The sequence below is a fragment of the Corapipo altera genome, unplaced genomic scaffold (assembly GCF_003945725.1).
Source record: "Corapipo altera isolate COAL_440 unplaced genomic scaffold, ASM394572v1 61167, whole genome shotgun sequence".
NCBI lineage: Eukaryota > Metazoa > Chordata > Aves > Passeriformes > Pipridae > Corapipo > Corapipo altera.
Window position 1 is genome coordinate 1973426 of NW_020884949.1, and position 23550 is coordinate 1996975.

The window sequence follows — 23550 nt, forward strand, 5'->3', positions numbered from 1 at the left end:
GAATATACATACAAAGAGTTGTGGTCAACGGCTCCTTGTCCATGTGGAGACCACTGGAGACCAGTGACAAGTGGTGTCCCTCAGGGGTTTGTATTGGGGCCAGTAGTGTTCACCATCTTTGCTGGGGACATGGACAGTTGAATCAAGTACACCCTCATCAGATTTGTGGACAACACCAAGCTGGTGCAGTCAACATGCTGGAGGGAACAGAGGCCATCCCGAGGGACCCGGACAGGCTCGAGAAGTGAGCTGAGGCAAACCTCATGAAGCTCAACAAAGTGAAGTTCAAGATCCTACACCTGGGTTTCAGCAATCCCAGACACACCTAGAGGTTGAGCAGAAAAGTGATTGAAAGCAGCCCTGCAGAGAAAGACTTGGGAGTGATCGTTGATGAAAAGCTCACCATGAGCCAACAGTGTGCACTTGCAGCCCTGAAAGCCAAATCCTGGGCTGCATCAAAAGGAGCATGGCGAGCAGGTCAAGGGAGGTGATTCTCCTCCTCTACTGTGCTCTTGTGAGACCCTGCTTGGATTACTGCGTTGAGTTCTGGTGTCCCCAACATAAGGACACGGAACTGTTGGAGCAAGTCCAGAGGAGGGCCATGAAGTTGTTAAGAGAACTGGAGCACCTCCCCTATGAAGACAGACTGAGAAAGCTGGGGCTGTTCAACCTGGAGAAGAGAAGTTTACATGGAGAGCCCATGGCAATCTTCCAGTATCTAAAGGGGGCTTACAGGGAAGCCAGCAAGGGACTCTTCATCAGGAGCTGTAGTGATAGGACAAGGAGCAGTGGGTGCAAATTGATAGAGAGGAAATTTAGGTTAGATATTAGGAAGAAATTTTTTACTGTGAGGGTGGTTATACTCTGCAACAAATTGTCCAGGGAGGTTGTGGGTGCCGCAGCCGTGGCAGCATTTGTGGCCAGGTTGAATAAGGCCTTGAGCAACCTGGTCTAGTGAGAGGTGACCCTGCCTATGGAAGTGAGGTGGGACTAGGTGATCTTTAAGGTCCATTCCAACCCCTTAACATTCTATGATACTATGATTCTGTGATGAGGATGGTGAGGCACTGGAACAGATTGCCCAGAGAAGCTATTGGATGCCCCATCCCTGGAAGTGCACAAGACCAGGTTGCACAGGGCTTTCAGCAGCCTGGTCTAGTGGAACGTGTCTCTGCCTGCAGCACGGATGTCAGAGTAGCTGAGTTTTAAAGGTCCCTTTCAACCCGGACCACTCTATGATTCTATGATTCTATGATATAGAGGCCCTTCAGATTCTCATTGTGCATCTTTGTAGCTACCACTTTTAAGACAAATCTATCAGGCAGCTTCCTGTTCTTCACAACCTTCTCTAATGTGCTGGTAAGTGTAAGAACTCAATCTTCTAGCATCCCTACTGAGTCTTTAAAAAATCATGGATTTCAGGGAATTCTGTGGGAAAGGACTTAGTTTGCCCTTTGCTTTGTTTTTAAGTAGAAAAATTGAGGGATCAGTTCTGTATAAAATACAAAAAATATACTTAACTTGAAAAGCATGAGGAAATTGGTTTTAAAAGCAAGAATGAAAAAGCATGTTCTTGCATGGCTGTGTTACTGGCTTGTAAAACAGTTATGTGTTTCAGAAATCACCCCTGGTTATCACAGATTTCTCGTCACATATTGACATGAAGTAGCAATGTGGCTGAAAGAAGATGAATTCTCATTCAAGATCAGTGTTCTCTTAGATAGGACATGACAAAACAAAACAGTGTAAACCATGTCATCATAACATTTCTCCTTTTTTGTCCCTTAATTTTCATTAGACAATTGTTTTTCCTAGTTGAAACATTTCTGTATACTAAGCAACCGACAGAGAAGCAATATAGAATTATTAAAGCAGTACAGAATTAAATCTTTCTTTTTGCAATTAAAATGTGAAATGTAAAAGGTTGGTCAGTTTAAAGTATTTTTGGGATGAGAGTCTTGCGTCTTCTAGACTTGCTAAGCAACATTTAAGAAAACCACAGTATACGGGATATTTTAGATTCCTATTCAGTCAATCTCATTTTGGATCAAGATCCTATAGTAACATAAACAAGTTATAATAGTTTACAATCAAACAGATTAATCTAGTTAAGGAAGCTGCATATTTCTCATTTGACAATCTGAAATTATTACCATTTCTCTCTGATGTAATATTTAGTATGTGTATACAAAGTATTTATATTTCAGATGCTACTTTCACAGTATATAGAATACTATAGAGGAAAGGCCAAAAATATACCAGGGAGAAAGTATTCTGCAATGCTTTTGTCAGATGAGTAAAATAGCAAGGGAGGCTTAGCATCTAAGTTACTGATGAGACATCTTGATGACAGGCAATAAAACTGCAGCCTAACAAATCCAGTTTAGCTGCACTGGAAATGTTGTTTTTTCAGTGTCTGAAGTCTTCATGATTCTGTGTTATGATTTATCAAGACCAACTGTTCATATTTCTCTTAGTCAAGTCAAGTGGGGTATACATTCTGCATTTAGATTTAGGGATAGCTTTGCATACTCTTTGTATATAAATGAGAAAGTTAATGAATTTTCAATAGCAGTTTCAGACAAAAACAAAGGGATTATAAAGAAACTGGGGAAGTCTCTCCAGCAGCTGAGAAGGCCTTGATTTCATGGTGCACTAGTGGAGGAATTGTTGCAGAGATTAATAAATGAAGTCCTGAGAAACGTTATTTTCTTTAGTGATAAGATTAAAGAGATCAGTTAAAACTCAGTATTTACATCGTGTTGTGAGAGTCAAGTTTTTCTCTGAAACATGCCCTGCATCTGTAAAGCTCTGTGTATGCCTGTTATTTTGCAGAAATATAAATGATGAGTTACGTTGCTGCATGAGTAGAGAGAGAATTCAAGACAGTTCTACCAGTGGACAGCTTGATCACAACATGATCACATTTTTTAATGCGTCAGTTGAGCAAGAGCAACCCTCCTTAGTGGACTCTTGCACTACTCCTTAGTCACCAGCTTACATTGCACAATCCTCACATTTGTATTTTTTCTCCGAAAGATAAATGTCTTCTTACAAAACAGCCCAATATTCCATCTGATGTCCTTAATGATTCCTAGCATCAACTGAACCCAGCAGGAATTCACGACAGTGATAATGTAGAGCATATAAGTGGGTTGGTGCAAGGTCTGGAGATATTTTGCACTTGCAATTAACTTAGTCTGCCGTCATCAGCACCTTTCAGATACTGCTTTTGTATCTGGGTTAGCAGAATTCAACTCAGTACCATTTGCAAACGAATCAGTGGCGGTTCCAGGTGTTTCCCAGAAGACATTTATGGCCCCATGAGGACTATTCAGGTAATTTTTAACCTTGGAGAGATACACCTTGGTACAGCAATACTAGCATGTATGCAGATGAAAAGACACAATTTGAAGGGCAGTAGAGAACAAAATCTGCTTTCTTCTGTAAGACACATCTACTTTGTCTAACTCTGTGATTATTTCCTAAATTGCTGTTACTTAGTCATTGAAAATTACGGACCTCTACTGGTACCATCAGTTGCTAACCAACCCACTGCATCAAGGGCTTTGAAGTGCAAATGTTGCAGGCAGCCAAATGTCAGCTGTCCACATCCCTGACTGTCAGGAAGTTTTTATTTCAATGCAAAAACCTTTCAAGGAAAAAATGTACTTCTGTTTCAGGTGTGGAAAGAAAAGAAGCAAGCAGGTGCAGAAATTCTCACTCCCACCTCTGCTCTCATGCAAAACAGTTTAAGTATTGAATCATGGACAGTTAACACAACCACATAGCCTTGATTCGTAATTTTTTCTCCTGAATGAAAATTTCTCCTAAATTCTATGTCCCAAGTAATTGTTAGGATGGGAAAGATAGAAAGTTCACTCTTTAGATTTTATTTGCATTTTTAATGTGCATATTAGGGCAAAAAAATTCTAGGATGAGTAGATTAAAAGTCACTTAAGTTTCCATCAAAAGGTCACTGCTTGGTGGTGGCAAAGTTAGGTGCTCTTCTGCCCTTATATCTGGGTAAGAGAAGGTGAGTTGAGGAGAATCTTGGCTCTTCTTTGAGCTCAGTAGTTGGGTTGAACACACACATATATATAGAACTGGGCATTCTGAGTGCTAAGTCAATGTAAGTTGCTAATTGTCAGGAATTAAAAATACATTTTCTGTGAGTTATCTGAAAAAAATTTTCCATTCCTGAAAATTTAATCCTCACTATTTGAATGTACTACACAGAGTAACTGTGTACAGTTACAGACTATGTGAGTTAAGACTTGTTCCTCCAGCTGATTTTCAAAGATGACAGGAGGATTATTAATTAAAATTCTAGTGTACAAACAGACAAATGTCTTCACAGATAAATATGAGCTCATAATCAGATGCAGTTTTTACAACATGGCATCTAAGACTAAGGAGATTTCCATCACAGGAGTCTTCTTGACAGTACAAAAAGTTTCTTCATTTGAGCTTTCCTTGCTGTCTTTCTGGCTGCCCCTCCCCACATGTAAAAATAGAACATCTCTTTCCCTATCCATTTGTTTTTGAAATACATGAAAGAGAATTCAGAAAGCTGAAGGATGGCTGAATTTAATTATTTTCATGTATTTTAGTTGTGTTTCATTTCTGAACAGGATGCATGCCTCATTTGGCAGAAGAGCAGTACTTGTCTCCTAAGGAACATTTCCATCCTATGTGCACTTCGGTTTGGGGCTTAAGGGGAAGGAGATGGGAAGAAAACCAGTTCATTACACAGTCATTACACCTTGCAGTATTTTCCACTGAAGAACCCTTTTCAGCTGGCAGTTTCAGAAAGTATTAGGTACTGCCATGTTTGGAAGATGAGATCCTTAAACATTGATTATCTTTATGCTTTCAACTGTATTTGTTTGATAAGGTTGGGGATTTTTTGGGGGTAAGAGTCCTTTGAATTCTGTTTTCGCAATAGGTAGAGATTGCTATCACAAATCCTCTGCAAAGTGCGTTTGGGATGACTTACACCATGCTTTGTTGCATTTTTGGTTAAAATAGCACTTATATTTTTCTGAGGGTTTCCTGGTAGCACTGTCCTGGTAGCAAGCAAAACTCATTTATTGATATTTCCAATCTAATCTCCTCCCTGTGGAAGCTTTTTTCTTTCACTCCTTCTGCTGTCAGAACTTTATCAAAAGCCCTAACTTGACACAATAAAACAACATGTCTAGCAGCTCTTCTAATTCAGCAAAATACATTTGGAAGGTTCTGTTTTGATTGGAACAGCATCCAAAACCATACAGCTGATTCAATAAGTGCTTTTCACCCTCATCATGCACAGCTTTAGGGAACTGTTGGCTCTACCTGGTTGTTTGATTGGTGGCAACCATATTGCATACAGGAACAGGAGAGCATCTACATGCTGCTTACACTCAGGGAAGTTAAGAGAATACAACAGTTACAAAAGACAGTCTGTTCCATCTTAAATTTATTGTCTCACCTTTAATGCAGGTACATGCATGTGTTTGGTACTGGAGTAACAGAAATAACCTTCCTCTGGTTTTTTACACCTTTTAATATTATCTCTTATAAGAGGGCAAAGTTAAGGCGCATGGACAAAGGGTAATCAGAGGCAATTTTACTCTCTGACCTTCTGCAGTTCTCATGGTAGGTAGCTCCTACCATGCTAGATAGCAATGTAAGTAGCTCCTCATGCCACTTCTGTAAGAAAGCAGTGAACAGGTTTAGTGAATAAATTAGGTATAGTCATTAATGTTTCTGGCAGTGAGATTTTTGAGCTTTGAGAGAAAGCAAGGAAGAAGTAGAAAAGAAGCAGCTGCTGTTAGGATGTGACTCTCTGGAATTAATCTATGATGAAAACCGAAGTTTTTTGTTATAACTGCAACCATTCTGTTTGTACCTTGCAGTGAGCCACCTCTATGGATTTGGACTGATGGATGCTGAAGCAATGGTGATAGAAGCAGAAAAGTGGACAACAGTCCCTCCACAGCATGTGTGTGTGGAGAACACAGATCGGCAAATCAAGTAATACCCGCTACCAAAACTCTTGCTGGCATAAATTTATGGAAAGAGTTTGGGTATAATTTACCCCTCCCTTGCATTTTGAAAGCTATACTGGGAATCTCTGTCACATCCACAGATGTCAGGTCATTTGCCTGTAAACATTGTTACCTGTAGTGCTTGGGGAAAGGCCCTCGTTTAAAGAACACCTATAAGGTGTAAAACAGGCCAGACTGGATAACAATAAATTTTGATATAGATGATGCACCAAAGAACAATGTTTGGTTGAGTGCACTTCAGTCACCCGTGTAAGAAAAGTACAGAGTTACCAGTCCAGGATCTAACAAGCAAATACGCTTTCCATACTCTCTCAAATAGTCTTAGGAGAGTCTCTAGCTCAGAGCCTAAGACTAAACTTTTTCGCTTGCTAGGATAAGGTGTCTATAGAACCAAGCTTAAGAGCAAAATTCTCTTTGTGCACTGTATGGATATAGAGACAGCATCAGTTATAAGGCACACTTTCAAGCACTAAGATTATTGTTTGATAATTATATTTGACAGGCTTCATCCATAACTGGTGTGGTCTGCAAGGATACCATGCCAATTTAAAACACATGCCATTCAGTACAGTTAATATGTAATACTTGCTGTTACGTAAGCAAGGACTGTAACTATGCCAGGCATTTCCTGGGGTTTAGCAACCAGCTGTGATCCCATGACAATCCTAGCAATTCTCAGCTGGCCACTAATCCACAAAAATGCTCTGTCCGAAAGACTTATTCCTATTTTACCTTGTGTACATGCTTAACAGAAATACAGGCCACTAGCCATTAGCTGCAGCAAAATAATTACCCTGTGATGATATTTTTAGCTAGGAAGTACATATTAAAACTAATGGTTATAGGCTGCCGAATTCTCAGTTGTCCCACACTATCATTCACTACTAAACAAAAAATATGTGGTTGTCTATTTTACACAAAAAGCAAGAAATGATAATGTTGTTTGCTATGTTTCTATTATAGAACAATACGACCTGACAGCGTTGTCCGTTCAATTTACAAAGCCACTGGCTGTTCAGATAATCCTAACCACCACGTGATCTACTTGGAGCATGTGGTTGTGCGCATCACTATTACTCACCCTCGGCGTGGAGACTTGGCAATTTACCTAACCTCTCCATCTGGAACTAGGTCACAGCTCTTGGCCAACAGGTATAGTATGACAACACAGCTTCACATTACAGTCAGCATGCAGAGCCTGTGCTGAGATGTCCATGTCAGCAAAGAATAGACAAGTCATTACAGCAGGGTTGCTGGCAGACACAGGCTAATTATTTTTTCTAATAGAGCTGGGCAGAGTGAAGTACAAATGAACTCAAAAAGTATGATCTCAGTAGAAGAGTAGTCTGTAAAACTGTTGAAGGATATAATCTCCAAAATAAAGATTAGTTAATTTTGATAGTCTTTTGTGGTTCACAAGTTGTTAGATAGCTGGAAATGTGAAGAAAATAGTAACAGGCTCAGTGTTTATAAGGAAGCTGAATGGAAGTGTTTCTATGTACTATAGCCATTTATTTTTCATTTTGCTCCTTTCTTTTCCATTTTTTTTTTGCTGGGGATAAAAATCAGATAAAATAGTGGTTCTTTACTGCTATTTTCTTTAAGTTCCTGGTGTTACCAATTTCTGTATCCTGTTTTTCAAAGTAAATATACTCAGCCCATGAAAAGCTCATAATAGGGCAACACTGACATTTTCTTGGAAGAAAACATTGACAGACTTTGCAGGTAAATCTCGCTAAATCCATGATCAACACCACCACCTCCTGCCAGAGATGATTAAGGCATTAAGACACATCAGAAACCTTCTCACACTTTACCCCATTTACAAATGTGCAAATAAGTTACATTTGCACTAAGAAATGCTTCTATAGTTCTCCATGTGGCTAGAAATATTCTTCCCAATGGGACCATAGTATGATAGGGAATCTTTTTTTCCTTAGTGACTAGCAGATTTAGATAATGGCCATTCTGTTAGACACAATGCTTGGCTCCCAAATAGAAGTTGATGTTAGTGATGTTATGTGTCTCAGAAACTGCAAAAGCTGCCATATATCAAACCTGTGTTGTAAGAACTCTTCTACCATCATGTTTAAGTCTTCTCAAAAGTGTATATCCCTACTCCTACTCTCCAGGACTTTTAATGAACTGGGAATGGCCTGCATTCCAGACTGCTCTTCATCCATGCTTCCACAGCTAGAAATGCTAACTGTCTAGCTCTGGAGACTTGTGTGTCCTCCTGTACCTCAGTGGTAGAAGGACTTCTCTTTCCTCTTGAAAAAAAGGACTTGTTTAGAGACAGTCAGATGGATGTGGTTCTGATTGAAGTGTGAATGTCCATTTTCATTAGAGATTATGTTAATATAAAAGAAAAGGTGTACTGAAAATACTCTTCAAGCTATAGACATTAATTCATCAAATGGACAGAAAGTTGTCTTGGAATTTTGGGGTCCTCTAGAATATCTCCTCTGCCATCAGAGCCTTGCTGATAAAAGCACATAGGCACACACATCTGTGTATCTCCCTGCTACACTACTACGCTAAAAGAAGAATTTGTCCTCTGCTAACCAGTGCAGAGGCAGGCTTCTCTTGTTAGTTATGAAACAGGCTTTTGTTTTTTCTGTTTGAAGAAATCATTTTTTAGTTTTCTTTTCAGTTTTCATGCAGCGGTCCTTCCTTGGTCCAAAGTGAAAAAAAATTGGAAGTCCTCCAACTAGGTATCCAAACGAAACAATCTTGTGTAAACCCAGTGGTCTTAACATAGCTAACTTTTGGCTCTAGGCTTTCATGTGTTGCAGCTGACCCAGAGCAAGTGGGATAAACATTTGAGTATTCACAGTTCACCTCTGGTGATGACTGTTATGTGGAATAGGTACAAAATTTGATTCAATCAGTTTCTCTGTAACCCCTGCTCCACAGAAAGTAATTACTTTTCATACCTGTCATAGAGAGAGAGAATGCAAATATATGTATTAAAATAAGGGGAAGTTCAGCTGGTTTTTTATACTACAGTATCACAAGACTAGCCAGAAAACAAAGAAACCTGAAAGGCCTTTTCATGTTTTGGCACTTCCCAAAAACCAAATTATTCATGACAGAGCTCATAAAGTCACACCAGAAATTCCCTTCCCATGGAAACTTCAGAGATATACTGACTAGTAATCACATTTTGCTGAAACAAACCACTCTGGGCTACTAATATTAGGGATAAATGTATATGGCACATTCTAGGTCTGAAATACCTAGAGCCTTCACAAGCCCTTTCTTAGCGTAAAGAAATCGATATGAATACAATACTTTTCAAAAAGGTATTTCAAAAAGGCTTGTTTTATTTGGTCTGGCTGTAAGAAGTCATACGGCTTAAAGGTCTGGAAATTAGTAGTATGCTGAATGTTGTTAAGTGTATGTTTTAACGTCATTTTATAGAATAAAACTTGAAGTAGGAATGTTGTTTTTCACTAATATGAAAAATTAGTTATGAGGTTCTTGATTCTTAAAGTGTTAAAAATCAGAATAAATGCATTCAAGTATAAGCATGCATGGAGAGATACATTGGCAGCAAGCAGTCTGGCTTTTTTTAAATAGGCAAAGGTCACAGACGCTCTTATACATTGCTGCTACCTGACTTAGATGCTTTCTCAGACATACAAGACTTTTTAATACACACGTACATGATTAATAACAGCAATATCAGCTATTTTTACTGAACCCAGGGAAAACCTCATTGCTTTAGTGTTAATCATTTGGGTTTAATTTGAAACAGTTTGCTGGTAAAATGTATTTAAGTGCAAAAGGTATATTTTGCATGTGCACTTCTCCTCCCATAATTCTGGATGAAAAGTCACTGTGTGTAGATTCTGGTGCATTGACAAGTAGGTCCCTCAAGGCAGCATCTGGCTTTTTTTCTGCATATTTTATCCCTAATGTTGGCATCCCCTAAAATGACTTCAGTAAGAAAATTTGTTAGTCAGAGTCAATATGGATTCCTTTGCAGTCATATGGTGGATTACACTGTCATTGGCTTGAGCTTTATGTGCATTCTTCAAACACTACATTACAAGGAACATCTGCTTTGTTGTTTCGAAAGTGCTAAACATGATTACATTGGATGTACTGCAGCAGAGGAAAATAAAGGCTAGGAAAGTGCTGGCTGGTGTGAGGATGAGGCTACAGTTGAGACCAATGGGGAACAGTATCCCCTTTTTGAAAACAATTGGTCATTGGATTTGGCAGTGTGGGTTTCTGAGTGTTTTTAGAGACATACTAAGGTCAGTTCTAACAAACATTCAGTACAGGGAGGCTATGGAGGGGAGACTAAACACAAAGGGGATAGAAGAAGCAAACTTAGGGCCCATTTGTCTCCCACTGAGGTCATGGCTTATTTAATTCTTGCCTTTAAATTTAAAGCAGCTGTTGCCACTTGAACTGCATAACTGAAATATCTCAGCCACGTGGTGGCAACTTTCCAGGCCACTAGCTTCCTATGCTTATATGGCCCTGACATTAATAATACTTCTGTTCACTAACAAAGGGAAGTATTTTCATGACCATCTTTTCCTATCGTGAAACCTTAGACAATCAGTAAATTTTAGTAATACCCTCCTCTGCAGGAAACTCTTAGACCGAAACCAAGATATTCTTATCTAATCTTTCCCACTAGGTTGCTTCATAAAAAGTCTTGGCAATCAAAAGTAGAAGAAACCTTTCTTTATAGGTGCACATCTTTTTTGCAATACTCTAATATTAAACAAAAACAACATTACATTTTATGTATCCAAATCTGATGAAAAGTATAGGGCCAACCTTCATGCTGAGTGTCCCTGTTATACAGTAACTGAAAAGATCTCTGAGGTGGTATTACTAAGTCCACAATATATAATAATCTGTAACAGTCAATTAACAATTCATCAGACCGCGTACTAATCATTTACTTATCCATGATAATCTGTTTGATAAGTATGTGCTTGATATGAATTTTGACTTGGCATCTATTGGGACAGGTACAATTTCGGAAGAATTTGTAACGGAAAGTTAGGAATTCAGTTTTTGCTAGGAAGGCTTTCTGCCTAAATGGTAGCTCTTTCTCAAAGGCAGTTTCAGTGCTTTCTCCCCTCACATGGCAAGAGAAGTTGTCAGTCTCTCTCCCTGATAGGTGAGAGGAGACATGCCTTAACAGACAAGCACAGAGGTCTTGGGAAGGCAGGGGAGAAACAGAGAGGCTAAAAGGGGTCCTGAGGGGGCAGGAACTCACCTTTTGCCCCTGAAGGCCCAATGAGCCGCATTGTAAAAGAGTGGTCCTTGCATCTGAAATAAACCTTTTTTTCAATCCTTCCACTGCCCTGGCATTCTTGGGAAGAATACCTGCATACGTTTTACCTTACAGCATCAACCTGACAAATAACAAAGTTACCATCTCGACTGGTTCCATGCTCCTTAAAAGATCCTATTCCATATATATTTCTTTCTGGATAAGGAAAGTACACCTGAACATCTGATCATTTAATTCATTCATTTAACACCACTTAAAATGTGGTCCTTGTGTTGCCGTAAGCGTTCTTTGATTTGAGAGTTTAGAGCATAAGAAAAGCAACTCAGAAGTACTTGGACCATTGTGTATGTACAACATGCACGTACAGACAGCCTCAGTCAGTATATTTCTGCTTTGTTTTTGATTGTTCTTTTGATCTGTCTATAGCTTTTTGACTCATTTGCAGAAACACAGTACATATATTCAAAGATTCAAATTTATACTTTACCTTATAAAATTCAAATCTTTCCCAAAGCAGTATTCTTTAAAAAAACTAGTCAGTTTTCTCTGAAATAATATTACCAGATTTTCACCATTTCCATGGGTGGAAACTTACAGTTCCAATCATAACATATTTTAGGTAAAGATGTTTTTATAAACACAAGATATTGGATTTTTGTCTTTTCCTCCCAAAATTGCTTAAAAGAATGATGCATTATTAAAATGGAAATCTGACAATAATTTAAAATTTCAAAATAAGACAAACATACTCCAACAAAAACTATTATGCAAAATATTAGGCTAATTAGAGTAAAAATAAACAGCAGCTTGTCTTTCGATGTATGCAAATAGAAGCCCAGAGGATACAAAATTTACAGCATAATTGCACAGTAGTTGTATAATACTATATAATTTGCAGAACCACAGAATCACAGAATATACTGAGTTGGAAGGGACCCATATGGATTATCAAGTCCAACCCTTAGCCCTGCACAGGACCATACCCAAGATTCACACCATGTGCCTGAAAGTGTTGTCCAATGCTTCTTGAACTCTGTCAGGCTTGGTGCTGTGACCACTTCCCTGGGGAGCCTGTTCAGTGCCCAGCCACCCTCTGGGTGAAGAACCTTTTTCTAATATCCAATCTAAATCTCCCCTGACTCGACTTCAGGCCATTCCCTTGGGTCCTGTCACTAGTCACCACGGAGAAGAGATCAGTGCCTGCCCCTCCTCTTCCCCTTGTGAGGAGATTGTAGACTGCAATGAAGTCTCCCCTCAGTCTCCTCTTCTCCCGGCCAAACACACAAAGTGACCTCAGCCGCCCCTCAGATGGCTTCTTCTCAAGGCCCTTCACCATCTTTGTTGTCCTCCTTTAGACACTCTCTAATAGCTTAATATCTTTCTTATATTGTGGTGCCCAAAACTGCCACAATATTCAAGGTGAGGCCTCACCAGTGCAGAAACAGAGCAGGACAGTCACCTCCCTTGACCGGCTGGTGATCTCATTCTGCAATCTGTACGTACATCTGGGGTTGTCCCATCCCAGGTCCAGAATCTGGCACTTCCCCTTGTTGAACTTCATATGGTTGGTGCTTGCCCAATCCTGTAGTTTGTTGAGGTCTCTCTGCAGGGCCTCCCTGCCTTAAAGGGAGTCAACAGCTCCTCCAAGTTTTGTATCATCTGCAGGCTTACTTAGTATCCCTTCCAGTTGGAGCCTACTTGACAGGTCACAGGTCTGATGTTACCCTGTTCACCCTTACCCTTTGTGCTCGACCTGTGAGCATAGGGGAATAGTGAATTGGGTAATCTGGTTACCTCGATGGCAAAGAGAAGTATTGCTGCCTTGTTACACTGACAGGGTGTTTAGAAAGTAATACGTTAGTTATCAGACAACAACAATATGACAAGAGTATGACAATTTGACTAACAGTTGGAAATAATCTCTATAATGACGTAAAATGAACATACTCACATGCAAATTCTGGTTAATAACTGTGTAGTAATTTCTACCTTTTCAGTAAACAATAAGTGCCACGTGTTTGTGAGATTTTGCTGTATTCAGAGAACTGATTTAACAGTGACATGAAACAGGCCCATTCTGCTGCCAGAATATATTTACATATACACATGTAGGTGCACATACAGAGGCACAGAACTGCATCAGAAGAAATTCTCACACAATTATCAGTGAAAATTAAGATAATTCTGAATATATATTTTAATTTAATTTTATGAGCTCTAATAGATTAGAATACTATCATCATCATGGCTGGGCTTCGCAAACGAAGATTTGGGAAGGGCTCTACCCACGTTTGTTACAAGCACGTTGGTGGCTAAAAAGGCCAATACGAGATAGGCATGACTGGTTGCAAAAGGCACAGCAGAAAGACTCCTTGGGTGCTGTATTCTGCAAGACACGATTCTTTCTGCGTTGTCTTTTCTCCTCAAGGGTGATCCTGCGTACTTTCTCAAAAGCATCCTCAGCGTTATAGATGGTGTGTCTCCAGGCCTCCCGATTGGAGGCCAGAGTAGACCAGTTATGTTGATCAATGTGGCCAAGGCTGAGATGTTGTTCCAGGGAGTCCTTGTATCTTCTCTTTGGGGCTCTCTCTTGTGGCAGCCGGTGGCAAGTTCGCCATAGAGCAAGATCTTAGGGAGGCGCTGGTCCTTCATCCTGGAGACATGCCCTGCCCAATGCAGCTGTGTTCTCAGTAACATGACCTCAATAAATACTCTTATAGGCATTCATTTAAAATGGAAAAAGCACAAATGGCAAGTTGAATATGAGTCACTAGTGTGCCCTGGCAGCCAGGAGGGCCAACCATGTCCTGGGGGCCATCGGGTCAGTCGAGGGAGGTGATTGCCCCACTCGACACTGTACTGGTATATTCCCACTTCGAGTACTGTGTGCAGGTTTGGGCACCACAATATAAGAAAGATGCAAAGCTATAGGAGAGTGTCCAAAGGAGATCTACAAAAATGGTGAAGAGTCTAGAGGGAAGGCCATATGAGGAGCAGCTGAGATCACTTGGCTTGTTCAACCTGGAGAAGAGAATGAGGGGAGACCTATAGCAGCCTACATCTTCCTTGCAAGGAGAAGCAGAGAGGCAGGCATGAATCTCCTCTCTGGTGACCAGTGACAGGACCCAAGGGAATAGCATGAAACTGTGTCTGGGGAGTTAGGTTGCATATTAGGAAAAGGTTCTTCATCCAGGGGGTGGTTGGGCACTGGAACAGGCTCCTCAGGGAAGTGGTCATGACACTAAGCCTACCAGAGTTCAAGAATTTTTGGACAATGCTCTCAGGCACACGATGTGATTATGGGGACTGTCTTGTGTAGGGCCAGGAGCTGAACTTTGATGATCCTTGTAGATTCCTTCCAACTGTATGATACTATGTTTCTGTGTTTGAAATGAGAGCATGAAAATCAGCTTTTGGCTGAGCCCTATAAAGTGCATGGTCCATACAGTTTCTGTGGCAGTACGTGTGGATATGCTGTACCTGACCCCATGCCTCTGACTGACCTAAGCTCCCAGCAAGAACTATGGTGTTTTATTCATATTCTGTGTGGCGGTTTTCACCAGAAGCGTTCTTACAAAAGTATCCCGTTTTCCCAATGCTTGCTGAACTTCACTACCTTTTGAAAATAAAGCTTGAAATTAGCTTAGAAAATAAAAAGTCACAAGTGCAAATGTCATAAATGTTAATCTAGTCCAATGCTGGATTTTTCTCTGTTTTATGGAAAAGCATTTTAAATCGATTGGATTTTCTGCTGTAGACATCTTGTTTAATTAAAAAATATTTAAGCATGGCTATTACCAGTGGAATTTTCACACAAAAAGGACAAATTAAAATAGTGATAAATATAATACATACGTATATATGCATGTATAAATAGATATACATACATATAGCAAAAGGAGGGGCAAGGAAAACCTCCATTCTTTACTGGACATGGATGGGAATATAGTTATCAAAGATGTGGAAAAGGCTGAGGTATTTAACACCTTCTTTGTCTCAGTTTTCAACAGTAAGACTGGTTCTCTTGAGGACAACTGGCTTCTGGAGCTTGTAGAAATAGATAAGAATCTGAACAGCCCCCCTGTAATCCAAAAGGAAACAGTTAGTGACCTACTAAGCTGCTTGGATCCCCACAAGTCTATGGGACCAGATGGGATCCACCCAAGGGTGATGAGGGAGCTGGCAGAAGAGCTCGCCAAGCCTCTCTCCATCATCTACCAACAGTCCTGGTTCACTGGGGAGGTCCCAGATGATTGGAAGTTGGCGAATGTCACACCCATCCACAAAAAGGGCCGGAAGGAGGACCCAGGAAACTACAGGCCCATCAGCCTGACCTCAGTGCCTGGCAAGGTTATGGAGCGGATCATCCTCAGTGCAATCACACAGCACCTACAGGATGGACAAGAGATCAGACCCAGTCAGCACAGGTTTAGGAGGGGCAGGTCCTATCTGACCAACCTGATCTTCTTTTATGATCAGGTGACCCGCCTGGTGGATGAGGGGAAGGCTGTGGATATGGTCTATCTGGACTTCAGCAAAGCCTTTGACACCATCACCCATAGCATACTCCTGGAAAAGATGGCAGCTCAGTTTGGACAGGGGCACCCTGTGCTGGGTTAGGAACTGGCTGGAGGGCTGGGCCCAGAGAGTGGTGGTGAATGGTGCTGCATCCAGTTGGCAGCCAGTCACTAGTGGTGTCCCCCAGGGATCAGTGTTGGGCCCAGTTCTGTTTAATATCTTTATTGATGATTTAGAGGAGGGGATTGAATCCATCATCAGCAAATTTGTAGATGACACTAAGCTGGGGGGGAGTGTCAATCAGCTGGAAGGCAGGAGGGCTCTGCAGAGGGACCTGGAGAGGTTGGAGAGTTGGGCTGATTCCAATGGGATCAACAAGGCCAAGTGCCAGGTCCTGCACTTGGCCACAACAACCCCCTGCAGCGCTAGGGGCTGGGCACAGAGTGGCTGGAGAGCAGCCAGACAAAGAGGGACCTGGGAGTTTGGACAGGAAGCTGAACATGAGCCAGCAGTGTGCCCAGGTGGCCAAAAAGGCCAATGGCATCCTGGCCTGGATCAGGGACAGCGTGGCCAGCAGGTCCAAGGAACTGATTCTGCCCCGTACTCAACGCTGGTGAGGCCACACCTGGAGCACTGTGTTCAGTTCTGGACCCCTCAGTTCAGGAAGGATATTGAGGTCCTGGAGCAGGTCCAGAGGAGAGCAACGAGGCTGGTGAAGGGACTCAAGCACAAGTCCTATGAGGAGAGGCTGAGGGAGCTGGGGCTGTTCAGCCTGGAGAAGAGGAGGCTCAGGGGAGACCTCATCACTCTCTACAGCTCCCTGAAAAGAGGTTGTAGCCAGGTGGGGGTTGGTTTCTTCTCCCAGGCAACTATCAGCAAGACAAGAGAGCATGGTCTGAAGTTGTGCCAGGGGAGGTTTAGGTTAGATATTAGAAAGAATTTCTTTACAGAGAGGGTAATCAGACATTGGAATGGGCTGTCCAGGGAAGTGGTGGATTCTCCATCCCTGGAGATTTTTTAAAAGAGACTGGATGTGGCACTTAGTGCCATGGTCTAGCAGCCGCAGCAGTAGTGGATCAGAGGTTGGACTTGATGATCTCGGAGGTCCCTTCCAACCCAGCTGATTCTGTGATTCTATGATCTGTTTGTATATATATACACAGTATATGAATGTATGCATATACATACATACAAATACATAAAAATAGATATATGTGAATGTATTGATATATATGTATTTTTAAAACCCAAGCCATGCGATTTTATTGGAGGCAACAGTCTTGATTAGAGTGCATTTCTCCATTAGTCTTGGGGTACCAAGCGATGTTCTGTGAACGCTGAATAAAAGTGCAAATTCTCTTGTGCCTAATCTCTGACTGGGAAGGGTCCTCCTTTCCCTTCTCATACGGATCAGCATCACATTGCAGTGTCTGAAATAGAACTTAGGCCTGGATTATGATATTTCTAGTATCAGGGTTCCAACCTCTTCACTCAAGATCTAGGTAATTAAATTATGGTATTGTTTTTTGTTAGATGAAAACATCAGATGCCATTAGGCTCTCAGTGTTACCCAAACTCAGTTCTGTCAAGTGTTTGTAGAGGGTGATACCTTGGTTGTTTGAGGATTGAGGCCAGTGTCTCAGTTACATTTCACTTCCTCACCAGAAGTGGCATATATTGAGTCTCTGTTGTCTCAGTCACTTAATAGTTTTTATTGGTTTTAAACCCCTTTTATGTATTCCAATCCAAAGGCAAAAATAAATGTTACTGAAATTTTCCGACTTCCAAGTTGTTTGTATTTACAGTATGTTGTTAATGTGATGGAATTCTGTATTATATACAGTTTTCCTAAGACCCATGAATCCTTATATTAAATAGTATTAGCAATTATGATTTTTTGCAACGAATTCTCTTTTATGTTACAAAAAACAATGTCATGTAAAGATTTCTCTTCCACTCTTTCTACCTTCTACTCTTGAATGTACTTGCAATACATGTGAGAAAGCCATCCTGAATCATGTAAAGGCACAGATGCATGTACTGGCTGATTAGGATACTCTTCAAGAGTATGCATCCTCAGAGGCATAGCTCCACAGAAAAGATGTTTCCTTGAAATAATGTTCCGATTTGTTTTAGGCTATTTGATCATTCCATGGAAGGATTCAAAAACTGGGAGTTTATGACTACTCACTGCTGGAGTGAAAAAGCAGCAGGTGACTGGATCTTGGAAATCTGTGACACTCCATCTCAGCTGAGAAATTTCAAGACTCCAGGTATGACTGTAATCTTTATCTGGGCTCTGTGAATTCTGAAGAATGCTTGCTGTTTTCCACCTTTTATTTACAGCTGAAACATCTCATTGGCTTTAGTGTGAAGGCAGAGTTGGTAAGAGCAGTATTCTTCATTTCAGTTATCAGTGCACTCTTCATTTTTATGTCACTGTTATTTGCCATTTAAGACACATGGTTCACTTTTATTCTGAACTTATTCATGGTTTCCAGGAAAACTTCATGAGGATAGAGAGTAAAATTCCCTCTTTCTTGCAGTTGCATGTGTTGCATCAAAAAATAGAAAGAGATGTTGGCCATTTAGAGGTACATCATACTAGACAGATCCCTGTGCCATCTGACAGGTTACCAGGAGTCAGTGCTTTAAAGAAAGCCAAATCTTTACTAGTCACAGTTTTCAAGGAAAAAGATACAAAACTACCTGAAACTTCATGTACCACATTTGAATGAAATTATGGTATCTTCATCTGTGTTCTTGGATGTTGAATATAGATTTATCAGGCAGATCTTCAACACAAGTTAGAGCAACCCAGAGCTACTCTGCTGTAAGAGTTTTGCTTGTCACTTTCATAACTGATATAGGGCCTTTATTTACTTGGCCTGTATCGACTGTATAGGGCCCAGGAATTTATTTTCATGTTGGTTTTATTTGCTTTGTATTTATTAGCCTACCCATAAGAAAAAGTGGCATTTATAATTTTTTACATAACTAAAAAATCTCACTTTACAAGAGAAAGAAATTCACAACTCCTTATCACTGGTAGGTTGCATGGTGGTCCTGTGTGTATGGACAGCGTGCTCAGGCCTGGCATTTATCCATTCATGAACCATGCTCCTAGAAGATTTTTTGGGGCTGCAGGCACTTTTTCTTCTTTTAATTCCCACTGCACGTTTCAGTTTCATTTACATATTTCAGTATGAGCTCTTTGAAAGAAATGGAGACTGGGAGAAGCGATTTAAAAGAGGCTCAGGGGAGTACATGCTTACTTATATTTGCTATATAAGGGATTATGAGAGATAAAGTTATGAGTGATAGGCATATACGTGCTTTTGGATTTACTGAAAAGTCAAACTTTAAAAACTATTTTGAATTAGGTACATTATACTCAGACAAAAATGCCACTGTTATGTATGAATAGTGAATATAGTCCCTCCTTTGGAATCCCACATCAAAGTAGGTGGAAACCCTTTAATAAAAATATTCAAAGGTGAAATGTAATTTAAGCAAATAATCTAGATTAAAACAGTTTAAAGAGATGATATTACTGATTTATTGGAAATCATTTATCACTAAATCTAAGTTAACACTCTGATTGGATTTCATGTCAGAATGTCATAACATTGAATGTGGCAAATATAGTTGATTACTGCTTCCTGATAAATAAAAACTAATTATAAGAATTGTGCTGTGAAATATATTTAAGATTACAATGACATTACCAATAAACTTAGTTTATAATTGTAGTTTAACCCCAGCTGACAAATAAGTACTATGCAGCTGTTCGCTTACCACCCCCCATCCAGTGGGATAGGGAGGAGAATCAGAAAACGGTAAAACCTGTGGATTGAAATAAGAACAGTTTAATAATGGAAATAAAGTAAAATACGATCATAGTGATATTAATAATACTAATGATAATCCTAGTAATGAAAATGGAGATAAAAAAAGAGAGAGGGAAATAAACCACAAGAAAAACACATGATGCATAATACAGTTGTTTGCCAGACCCTGACTCCCATCATCATCTCCCAGCTATTTCCCCCCAGTTAACATACTGGACATGATATTCTATGTTATGGAATATCCCTTTGGCTAGGTTATTTTATCTATTGTGGCCATGCTTCCTCCCAGCTTCTTGTGCACCTGCTTCCTGGCAGATCATGGGAAACTGTAAAGTCCTTGACTTAAAGTCAGCACTAGTTAGCAACAGCTAAAACATCAGTGCATTATCAGTGCTATTCTCCCTCTAAATCCAGAACACAGCACTGTACCGGCTTCTAGGAAATAAATTAACTCTATCCCAGCTGAAACCAGGACAATAATTCAGTGAAGTAAAGGAGGCATTCCATCTCAGGCAGCTAAATAAACTCACAAAGCAGTAAGTTTTCTTATTTCCTAAAAATAGATTCTGAATCCTAAAGACATAGATGTTAACTGGAAGTATTAGAAGCTCTAAAAATATATCTCTGTGAACTCATTAATAGAGGATATTGAAGTGTGTTTGTTCTTAAGTTGGTAGGTTATTGGAAGTCATTAAAATTATTCAAATGAGCCTTGGTAAGTATAAGTACTTCTGTTGTTTCTACTACATGAAAAAGCATACATAAACATTGACTAAAATGTGAACTGAAGTGCTTAAAGGCTTTGAGTTTAAAATCAGAAAGTCTAGCATAATAGGCCATGTGCATGTAGTTGACTATTCTAGAAGAATGTTAATTGTTTCAATTCTACTTTGACTGAGAAAGGCCCCTTAATGTTTCTGTCACCAGATATAGGGATGAAGTACTTTGGCTTCCTCTTTATTGAAATTTGGCTTGTTAAATTAATCAGATTGGAAAGAAGCCTTTGTGTAGTTCACCTGTTCAAGGTAAATGTGCGTTTCTGGGAGGTCAGGGTGTCCAGTCACTCCTGCAGCTTACAGACTCAGTGGGACTATTTCCGTCATGACTTAGAACAAACCAGGGCTCAGGAGGAATTCTAATGTATGATCACAGAATTGTCCAGTCTCCTTCCTATTCCAGTTAGTGCGTAGGCCAAATTCAATTGGCTTTATATGTTTTACTTTGGACAAAAATGAACCTACTCATTTCAAAATTATGACAAAACGGAAGTCCAGATTTTATGTGGCTTAGATGATTTTCTGTCTTAAAAAATCTTAGCACACAGATCAGTCTCACTCAACTGCTGTTGTTTAAATTGAATGAGAATTTTAGTTCTTTATTTCTACTCTGCTTTAACTCTGTCATGTTCTGATAGTCAATCTCAACTTTCTAGGAAAGTTTTCTGTCTGTCTGTTGAATCATCTTCTCTTATTGCCTGACTCAGTTGTCTGCATAAACTGATTTTAGTTTTTTTAGGATAGTAAACCAGCAGTCATAAGCCAAAAATTTTGAAATGGTTTTACATAATATGAGGTTAATAAGTCCCTAATGAAGACCAAGATAATATATGATTTTCAAAATTACTGAGCAGCGAACAACTTTTGGTCTGTGGTAACTATTTACACTATGGCCAGCGTTATTTAAATGTTATCTGTATAGTCGTGTGGTTAACTTTAGGCACAACCTTTTGAAAATTCTGATTATCATCCCCTAGAGCTCTGGAAGGAAACACTAGCATTGCCAGTATTTCATTTCACTTTATCACCACTGATCACTTCTCACAATAGCTTTACAGTGGTGAAAGGTTCTTAGCCAAGTGATGTTAATTGCACCACTAAGGGAGAAGCAAAGTTTCCAGTACACTAAAAAGGGGCACTCATTTAGAAAAGCAGCCGTAGACTATAAGCAGAACTGCTCAGGGTTTCATGAGGAGGTGTGATGTTTGGTGTTTTTTTAAATTTTCAGTGCTTTAGAATTTGATAGAGGGGAGCCATTAAGCAACAACTAAGTAGTTTTAATTTTAACCAGATTACTAAAAAGAGACAAAAATTAATGTTTTTCAACTCCATCTTGCACTTTTCATTCCTGACATGTGCAGGAACATCTCTAGTGTGAAGGACAAGTTAGGGTATCTCTTCACCTTTATGTGTACCAGAAGCCAATAGTTCATCCAACAGGCATGAAGAAAAACTGCAGAGCAACGCATTTCAGCTCTTCCCTTGTTTTCTCTTTCCTGGCACACACCCTTCACTAAAAAAGAGGTAGCATGGAGTTATTTTGCAAATTTTTAATGTGGGCTATTCTTCAGACGTATTTTGTAGCCTTTTTACATCACCAGGACAGTCTCAAAGTGGCCAAGTACATTTCCAGCTTTACACTTCAAAGCCCATGTTGCACACTCCTGGTTTACATATGTAGTTGTATAGGTCTTACCAATTTATTGGTTTCAATACTTTACATATATTCTTCTCAATGCTGCAGTGGCTAATCTCGTGGAACGGCTTTCTTTTGCTCTGTAAGAACTAAAGCCTAAACATGCAAACCTTGAAGAAAAGACACAATAAGGCCAGGGGATTTGGAGAAAGTAGACCTGCCCAACTAGGGTGTGTGGAGGAAGCTAATCTAAAAGAATCCTGCTAGAGAGCTTACTCTCTACTTTCTTTTAACCACAATGTGAAACACTGCTTGTGAGACTATTTAGGTTTTTACATGCATTTGGATTTCATAAGATACAGTGTGGTTGTGAATTTGCATCCTAGTTCATTATATACTGTCTAGTAATACATCCCCATCTTTCCAGAGCAGTGTTTGCCTTCTGCTGGAAGCTGTCTAGTAACTCTTCTGTTCAAAAAGATTTGGAAGTGCCTGTCGTATATTAGTGGTGGATAAACTCAGCTGTTTGGGCATTTTGGGATTAGTCTCCACACTGAACAGAACATGAAGTAAACAAAAGGTGCTTAAACACAATTTATGATGCCTCTCCAGTTTATCACACTTGATTTCTCCATCATACTTCTTTCTTGTTCGTGTTCTATGCATGTGTTTCTTTAGCTATCTAAAGGTCTTATAATTAAGAGTTACCATTTTCATGTAATCAAACTGAGAACAAAGAGGCAATGTGTCATCATATTCCTGCACTGGCAAAGTGATGCCACATCTGTTACCTGTCAAGAAGTGCAGAGTGCAGTTCATAAAAGTAGTGTATATGATTTCTGCATTTAATTCTGTAGAGTTTATGGAGATGGACATGTGTTCACTGTGAAACATTGTGATATGCCCTTTCTCCTCTAGATACAATATGGGACTTTTGTTACACATACTAAATACAAGCAGGGAAAGGATTATTCTAGCCAAACTAAATGATGGAATCAGCCAAAAATGGGGAAAGAAAGATTTGGTCTAAATGCGCATACTTAATTTATTCATTATAAAAGTGTGCATGTCTGTAGATGTACTTAGTTATTGAAATCATTTCATTGTGCAAATTAAATCAACCTTGAGGCAAATTCATTTCTTTGCTGGCAAGTCACATGAATTTTCCCCCTCTTTATTTACTGAACAAAGGCAGCTGGTCTCTTGAGAGACCCTACATTATTCCCCTTACTGCCTTTTTTGCATTACATATGCATTCAAAGCGACAATCCTTCCTACAGTAATATTAGTACAAGACCTTCCATATGTGTAAAGTCCATACACAGTACACTTAGGAGCATCTGTGGTTATTTTCAGTGGGTTCTTGCAAATATTTTGACCAGTGTTCTGGAAGTAGTATGCAATCAACCCTTGGGAAGTTAGGTGAGCTTTGGCTCATAATCAAGACAAG

At 39.8% G+C, this 23550-nt stretch overlaps 1 protein-coding gene across 6 annotated transcripts in view; it reads left to right on the plus strand.

Moving 5' to 3' along the window:
• The window catches only part of PCSK5 (proprotein convertase subtilisin/kexin type 5), a 257241-nt gene that overhangs the window by 152861 nt on the left and 80830 nt on the right, over positions 1-23550 (plus strand). For all 6 annotated transcript variants that reach the window (XM_027662913.1, XM_027662918.1, XM_027662919.1 and 3 more), the window contains 3 exons: positions 5901-6018; positions 7017-7205; positions 17974-18110. In XM_027662913.1, coding sequence (XP_027518714.1) covers positions 5901-6018; positions 7017-7205; positions 17974-18110 — 444 coding nt within the window. The remainder of the gene's footprint in view (positions 1-5900; positions 6019-7016; positions 7206-17973; positions 18111-23550) is intronic.